Source organism: Syngnathoides biaculeatus, chromosome 6 (genome assembly GCF_019802595.1).
Source record: "Syngnathoides biaculeatus isolate LvHL_M chromosome 6, ASM1980259v1, whole genome shotgun sequence".
Lineage (NCBI taxonomy): Eukaryota > Metazoa > Chordata > Actinopteri > Syngnathiformes > Syngnathidae > Syngnathoides > Syngnathoides biaculeatus.
This window is the reverse complement of record NC_084645.1, coordinates 27,690,648-27,699,529: the sequence shown is the minus strand read 5'-3', so window position 1 is coordinate 27,699,529 and position 8,882 is coordinate 27,690,648. Positions and strand designations below refer to the sequence as shown.

Below are 8,882 nucleotides of genomic sequence, written 5' to 3'. Positions count from 1 at the left end.
TGATTATGAATACCTGCTGCTCCACAGCATCTCCGGAAGACGACGCGTACACGCTTGTCGGCGTTAAATATTCTCTACCTGATGCTTAATGACTGGGTGATGTTTGGGCAGATAAATATCATCTTCCCGGTATTCCCAAAGTGTGTGTCTTGATTTGTGCATAATGATGATGCATGTCATTGGTCTCCTTCATGAAAATGAAAAAAAAAACATGAAGCAACTTCAATATTCATGTTAAAACGAGCTATCTTAATCATATTTAATGAATTGTTTGATTACCCAATTTTAAAAATCTCTTTTTTAAAAAAAATATATATATATACGTGTGTGTGTGCATAGCTGTCTATACATCCATCCAGTCATTTTCTGAGCTGTTTATCCTCACAAGGGTCGTGGGAGTGCTGCAGTCTAGCCCAGGTGCGGTACACCCTGAACTCGTTCTCAGCCATTTGCGGAGCACATAGACGACAGTTCCACTCACAATTGCACTTAGGGGCAATTTCGAGGTTCCAATTGTTGTGTATTTTTGGGATGTGGAAGGAAACCGGAGTACCCGGAGAAAACCCACGCAGGCAGGGGGAGGACATACAAACTCCACACAGGCTGTGTGTGAGTGAGTATATATAGATATAGATAGATGTATATATCTAGAATTGAGTTTGTCAACAATTATTTCAGGGTTTTATTGTATTGTAGTAAAATTGTGGCAAAATGGAAACATACTCTTTATGTAAATGTGACCCACAATGCGTTGCAATTTCAACATAGATTGCCACATTGTAGCATTTTTTTTCAACCATTAAAAAACAAAAAGTGGCAATTTGATTACATAACGTTTCCAATTATAAACCCAACAAGTTATCTTGAAATGCGTAACTCAAATGTAGATGCTCCATTTACTGTGAACAAAATAAGTATTTGAACATCACACTAAAAAATCACATTGTAATTTCTGGATTTTTCTCTTTAGATTATCTCTCTGACAGTGAACATGCACCTATGATGAAAATTTCAGACCCCTCTGATTTCTAAGTGGGAGAATTTGCAGTGTACCAGGGTGTTCAAATACTTATTTTCTTCACTGTACTAGATGCATCTGCAGCATGTAAATCAAGCGGTGTATTTATGTATGCGTGTGTGTGTTTGCCCCCCATGTGTGTTAACATAGTTAACAACCAATAACGGCTGCTCCCACTCAATAGAAAAAAAAAAACAATCTAATGTCATTACACAGCCTGGAAGAGGAAATGCATCCACTACGGATGTAAACACATCTTAACTCATGAATTCGATTGCCCTCCCCCCAAGGCTGGAATCGCATCTGTAATGAGATTTTTCTTTTGCACACCTTGGGCCCAGGCGTTCAAACGACACACGTAAGCCTTGTGTTGCCTCATTTTGTAATTATCTTAACCACCGTAAGCGGCTGCCTCTCAATTACACTTCAAACTGTGGCAAACAAAGCCAGCTCATTAGCACCTAATTAGTTTTGCGACCGATACCGAAGGAAAATATGATTTCAGTTTCAGTTGCAAAACGAGTGGCGCACTTGAGAAGGGACAGTGTCCCAGGATGGCCTATGTTTGCTGTTTTTATATCCTTATGCTCCAGGCTACTCCTTGGCTCGTGGAAGAGGGATTTAGTCAACTCCCACTCACGCCTTTTCTCCGTTTCCAGCAATTCTTGGGTCCTAAACCCCGTGAAAAGTGAAAACAGTAATTTACCCACGAGCCACCACCACCTTAAAGTGCGTAAGTGACTATATTTCAAACTAAATACTGTCGTCTCTTGAGATACAACTGACCCAACTTGTGTTTTTCCGTTACGAACAAAAATTTGAGATTCCAGCTTTGCAAACTCAACTCACTTCGCAAGAAGTAGAAGTTTGGCTGGTGGTGAACAATTCATTATATTTGAAACGACCACATAACTTTGCCTTAAAAGTCCATTAATGCTAGGACATAACTGAAAATGCCATAGATGGGCAAATAGATAGCATCAATATCGCTATTTTATAAACTCTTTAAGCAACAGAAATTGGAAAACATGTTTGACCAAGACAAAGACATGTAAACCGTAACAGGTATGCATTCTTTATCTTCTATGAAGAATGACTAAAATGGTACATACCCCAATTCTATTAAAGTTGGGATGTAAAGCATAAAAGAAATACACACTTTACATTCAATTGGCTGGGACCACCCTTTTTCAGTGTTTACTGTACAGTAAGCAAAGTTTGTAATGTAGTTATTAAACTTAACAACATAAAATCCTGACCTGAACAAGGTAAACAGATGTTATTTTCATATTCAGCAATGCCAAAATTGTCTGAAATCATTTGGAAAAAAAGAAATGTACTTTTTTTCGTGTGTAACCTAATGTATTTAACATCTCTGGTGAGTATGATGTCCTGTGTTTGCTTTACTGTGGTTCACCTAGTTGCCTAGCAGGGATTCAGTGCTTTGTGCATATTTCTTTCATGTACATATTAAGGGACTTTTAGTCTGTGCTGTAATTTTGTTTCTGGTAAAATAAATGCTTCCTAACCTACAACGCTTAACTCGGAAAAAAAAAGTCATTTAAACAATTGTATTTAAGATTATAGAAAGTGTTAGAGTAATCAAGAGGTTAATTAGATTAAAAATAGTCTAGGGAAAATCATACATTTTTAACATATGTAGAAATAACATGTGACAGCAATTTTGTGGATTTCACCCATGGGGGGGGGAGATGATCCAGAAACATGATAACTGAGGGGTGACTGTGTGTGTATATATATATATATATATATATATATATATATATATATTGTATGGGGCTGGACCCAAATGCAGGACCCCGAGACGCGAGCATGATGTTAAGTGTGGTGTATTCAAGGAACGGCGGCATACACGGTTTAAGCAGTCCAAGAAGGCAGAGGCACAAAACGCGTACCAAAGGCGGGATCCAAAAACGTGAAGCGAGGTCTGATGACTAGCAGACAAACTAAGAAACATGAACTCGGACTTGACTATGACTATGAAACATAAACTAAGACAGGACTAAACTGTGGCGGTACAGAAACGCTGTGACGAGGATAGCACAACACTACACTATTCTCAGCGGTGGAGATTCCTATTATCAGTGAATACAACTCACTAACTCGGGGCAACGAAATGTCCGTCTAATTACAGTACTGTGGCCACGCCCCTTTTGGTAGTGGTATATATATATATATATATATATATATATATATATATATACACACCTAATATGAGCAAATGTGTATGTTTATTTCTGTATTTTTGTTATGAACATTAAACAAGGTCGTAATTAAATTGAGGAAAACAATTGTTCTATGTTGGCTTTGGGATTAAAACTACACTACACTATAGCCATTAAAGTGCATTAAAAAAAAGCCAACTTTTGGCTTTTTTTTTTTTCTTCATTTTTTATTTTTTAAATCCTCAAACTCGCCCAGCTGTTGTCCATCTGTGATAATTTGGGTTAAAATACATAAATATATAAATAAATAATGGTCTGAAGAGGGCAGCGCCCCCAACCGGGATAGCAAGCTGCGCGTCCCCGCAAGTATGTGCATGTATTCATGTGTGTTTGTGTATGTGTGAGTAGTGGGAGAGCAGAGAGAGAGAGAGAGAGAGGAGAGAGAGAGGAATCAGTGTAAAGAAGGGTGCAGGGGCGAACAGGACTCCATCCGGAGACGAGGAGGTGGAGGAGAGAGCATCATTTGGAGTGGACACTCCCACGCGTGGACCAGTGAAGGCAAAGGTAAGCCAGCCCATTTGCACTCGTCACTCTGAATCCGCGTTATAGTATTTTGAGGGGGGGGGACAAAAAAAAAAAAAACACGTGCTTTTGCTGTCAAGAGTTTGTGTACGAGAGAGTGAAGCAGCTTCCGCTAATGCGACCAAATGATGTGAAGCATTCGTATTTTATTGTAATTGCATATTGATTTGAAAAGCAAATAACTCTGTTCTCAGTGTGCTGAGCATTCTGCACTGTTTATATTGCATGCTGCTGGAAGCCATTGGATGGACGGACAATTCGTGATTATGCTCAGTTTTGATGAATTTGACTTGGAACTATGCTGCATCATATTGAACACTGGTGTTCCTAATATTGTGCAACTCTCCAAAGCAAATTAGTAAAAACTACGACAAACCATAACCACAGTATATTCCCAACCACTACCCCGCAATAGATTATCAGGTGTGCCACGAGAAACCAGCCAATTTCACTAATGATCTGAAAATGATTTTCGCCTACTATAGACCAGGGGTGTCAAACATACAGCCTGCGGGCCTGAAACGGCCTGTCAGGGGGTCCAATCCGGCCTGTGGGGTTGGACAACACATTCATTGGTATTGTTCAGTCAGTAAAAGTCACTTTCTTTGCCAATTTTGGCTGCTGGACGGTGAACTGACAATACTGAAAGGACATTGATGCACCTGTGAAGGCGAATCACACTAATGTAAAATGGTCTGCCATGTTCACACTACGATTCTGTGGAAATAAGTAGCCCCTGTAGAAATATTCTAATACACTGAATATTTCAGAGCTCTTTAAAAGATGCTGGTTTGTTCAAATGTTTTTTTCCATGCAGTGCCACAATTAAAAAATGTTGTGTATACATTTAAAAAGGATGTATAACTGAATAGTGCACACTCAGATTCAAAATACTGTTGAAATAATTTTGGGTTAGAAATTTCAGACCGATCATGATTTGCAACAAACTTTGCTCCAAGAATGAAAAATGTAAATAGTTTTTTGAAAGTACTTGTAATTGTTTGCACAAAAATAATGGGGAAATGTATGTGTAGTTGTTATTTATGGATCATAAAGCCAAAAATATTGCGCTCTGGCCTGCTTGAGATCTATCTTAGGTAAATGTGGCCCAAGAACTAAAATGAGTTTGACACGTTGTAGGGCATAAACAGTAAAACAATCAATTAAATATAAGGTGATGTAATGCTGGGCAGCACAGTTATCTAGCAGCTTGCATGTCCGTCTCACAGTTCTGAGGTTTGGGGTTTGATTCTCGCCTCAAGTCTTCCTGCTTGGCGTTTTCATGATCTTGCCCTTTCTCTGCTTACTCCGTTTTCGTGCCGCATACCCAAAACTTGCCAACTGGTCCATAGAAGACTAAATAGTCCATATTGGTGAGTGGCCCAAATTCAGCTAAGTTAGCCTGCAGCTCTACGCTAAAGAGGAAGCGTTCAATAGATGCTGTAATGCTAATCTATGATGCTAAACGCCGTTATGAAGGTCGTTGGTGAAGTTTCTCTTTGACTTTATGAAACAGCTCTGGGCCATTAATGGGAAGCACACATATTTTTTGGCATTAGCATTAGTGTCGCTTGTCTTTTCAATTGTTTTGCTCGTTGGCGATAGTTTGAAAACGCAAGAGTCCAGAACGTATAGCGTGATGAGCACCGCGTTCTACGTCACTTCAACACTGTTGCGTTAAAATTTTTGTCAATGCTAATGGTAGACATTTTGTCTCTTTGGGTCATCGTTGGTGTCCATCTATGACAGGAATAGCAAACAAAGTGGCAATATTTATTGAAAGATTGACTGCAACCTGCTGTTTTAATTAAACTCCAAATCTGGAACAAGCAAACTTTAATATTAAAAAATATATATATGATTTTATTTTTAAAAAAAGACGTGTCAGTGTTATTTTTCCCTTAGTAAACAAAATATATTACTCCGTGTTCTTCCATCTGTAGCCATTCGAGTTCCTTTTTAATAGAAATTATTTTCCCCCCACAAAACAAGATCAAAACGATGAAAAAAATGAGACCGTTCAATGTAAATGCAACTTTAAAACTTTCAAGAGTACAAAAAGTGCATAAAAAACAATAATTCAACCTGTTTTATTCTTTTGTTCCAGCCACGTTGGCGTCGCAAGACAAACAGGTCCGTCCTTTACATTAGTGAACAGATTGCATCTTTGCACATTTCTTGAAAGTTCTGGTTTTTTTTTTTCCGACTTTTGTTTGGCTATTTTTGGTAAGGGGAGGTGTAAATTCAAACTGTAAACTGGTCGCACTTTCGCTACGAATGACTGCAACAGAAAAGACTTTCATGGTCTCGACTGACGTGCCAACACACTAGCAAAGCATTGTGGGATTTATCGTTTTGGCATACACTTTATAATACGGTAATACTAATATACATTTCATATGCTCTCATGATCATATATAATCACACCATGGACTGGATTTGGCCTGAGTTTGACGGATTTGATCTGTAGCATCGTGTAATAGCACATAAGGTATCGATCCTTGGTATCCATTAGTGATATCTGTCTATGGCATCATTTTTCTATCCATGTCTCGTAGTTATGGAGCTGAGGTCTGTATCAGTGTCTCCTATCTGTTGGATCGACGTACGATACAGCAACAATAGCATCCGTCCGCATTATCTACGGTATCGTTAAATGTGTCGATTCCATTGAGTATCAATGGTATCGATGAATGATAGATATCATTAAGAGCTCTATCCGCATCTACATTTCTTGTTTCCTATAAGAAGGTGCGGTTGTATCATGTAAAGTCTGCGTGTGTTTGGTTTACACAGGCAGACATTGACGGGTGACAGTTGTTTTCGGGCCCGTTGTCGACGGAAAAGCCACTCGCACAAATCCCTAAGCTGATTTTCTCGTCGGCATTTTTAATTCCCCCCTCATGTTCATATCGCGCCTGTTTGCGCCGGCCGCTCCGTTTGGTCGCCTCTCAATCTGATGAAAGGCCCTCGCCCCCGCCACCCCCCTGCCTTGAGGTTCACCAACAACACCCCGTTCCGTGTGTTCCCCCTCGCAAAACAAGCGTGCATTCCCACCCTCCCTAAAATCCCTCCTCTTCTTCATCCCTCTGTCTCGTTAAAGCTTCAGTCAAAGGGGGTCCTTACTATCATACTGCCCCACCTCCTCCGCCGGCTTCTATGCCATGTTCCCGCTCATCCCCAGACACGCACACACACACACACACGGTTAAGCTCCACACTTTCGCTACTTGCTCAAATAGACACATAAATGCCAATGCTAATGACCCCCCTGTCTTCATTGTTCCTCCTGCTCCCTCGACGCACTGACACACTTTCGAGTAATGTTTATGCACCCCGAGCAGACTCCTGCTAATCTGGGTAAGAAGATAACGACATCCCCGCTACTATGGGGGCCTCATATCTAGTTGAACGTAAAAACAGACATACTCGTATTTATATAATTTTTTTTTAACAGGATGGGTTTTCTCGGAACAGCAGTAATGGGAAGAAGGAAAGTACACATACTTTGTTACTGTACTTAAGCAGGTGTTATGTCAGGTATTCTATGCGATGGTGCCCTGAAATATGATTTTAATTTCTTCCTTGACCACACTTGTAACTCAATCCATCCATTTTCTTTGACGCTTATCCTCACGAGTGTCGCAGGGAGTGCTGCAGCCTATCCCAGGTGTCAACGAGCAGGAGACAGGGTACACCCTGAACTGGTTGCCAGCCAATCGCAGGGCACATCGAGACAAACAGCCCCACTCAGAATCGCACCTCGGGGCAATTTCGAGTGTCCAATTAATGTTGCATGTTTTTTGGGACGTGGGAGGAAGCCGGAGTGCCCGGAGAAAACCCACGCAGGCACGGGGAGATCATGCAAAATCCACACAGGCGGGTCTGGGATCGAACCCGGGACCTCAGAACTGTGAGGACAACGCTTTGCCAGCTGAGCCAACGTGCCGCCCACTTCTAACTCAAAACACTAAAATCTCAAATCAACTTTCCCCATTGAATTGAATTAAAATGCCATTAATCTGTTCCTTAGCCCCCCAAAATAGTTAGTCCGTGTCTTTGGTGGTTCCCATTATGTTACCATTAGCGTTAAGCTAGCAGACTAAAGGCTAAGATACAGTATGTGATTGTTTTAAATACAGAATGTGTAATTCTCTTAGTTTGATGTTTATTTTGACAGTAAACACCAACTGAGAGTAGAATAAACAGCTTTAATTCTTTTTTTTTTCTTTAAAAATGAGAATTGTTCACAATTTGCCACACTTCTTGTTATGAATTAAGTGTTTTAATCTGAAGCCATAATTTGGTATCAGGAGAGGATAACTCATCGGTCAAAGTTAGCAGTTAGATTTTTGTTAACCATAAACGAAAAAGTAGTGTTATTTCCTTGATTGTGGCCTGTTAGGAGACTTTTGTCTCAATAAGGCAAAAAATTGCCACACTGTCCATGAATGGGTTAAGCAAATGGAGTATGTGTACGTTCTACTACTTTGGCAAAATATTTTTTAAACCTGATGATGACAGTGTAAAAAAGATGGAACGTGAGAGAGGTCTGTTAATGGATCACTGGATCTCCGACATGATGTGGAAAATCGGGACAAGATAGTGCCCTACTTCAAGCTGCAGCATGGGGAGATTTGCATAACCGGTGGATTACCACCATTCACGGGGGGCGGGTATTGTGGACGCACCAGTCGGTCACCCCGGCCGGCCGAAAATCGGTGCCGGAGGGGGCTGTGGGAAAAGCTTGGGTGTTGGAGGTGAAAATGCCATCGATTTCAGTCCGTGGGTTGGCAAAGGCATGCAGACTCTTATCAAGGCCACTTGTCTGTGGCGTAGTGACTGCTGCCGACCACGGGCCAGGACAAAGTGTCTCACAGAGAAGAGTTGCTCTGTGTCACTAGTGGTGACGTGGACGGCGTCGCGGCTGAGGGGAAGTGGTATGCGACCCAGGGGCTTTTTATGCAATGATGATGACATTGTTTGACCAAGTATTTGGTTTGATTAGTCAAAAAGGGCCTTTGTGGCAACAGTACATCTAGTACCCTGATCTGACTTCTTTCCAGTGTTACGGATTCAGTGGGATATACAAAAAA

General features: G+C 40.8%; 1 protein-coding gene across 4 annotated transcripts in view; it reads left to right on the top strand.

Annotated features, from left to right (window-relative positions):
- LOC133501767 (neuronal cell adhesion molecule-like) overlaps positions 1–8,882 on the top strand; it is a 116,627-nt gene that overhangs the window by 547 nt on the left and 107,198 nt on the right. For all 4 annotated transcript variants that reach the window (XM_061821714.1, XM_061821715.1, XM_061821713.1 and 1 more), the window contains one exon: positions 3,613–3,768. In XM_061821714.1, the coding sequence (XP_061677698.1) occupies positions 3,613–3,768 (156 nt within the window). The remainder of the gene's footprint in view (positions 1–3,612; positions 3,769–8,882) is intronic.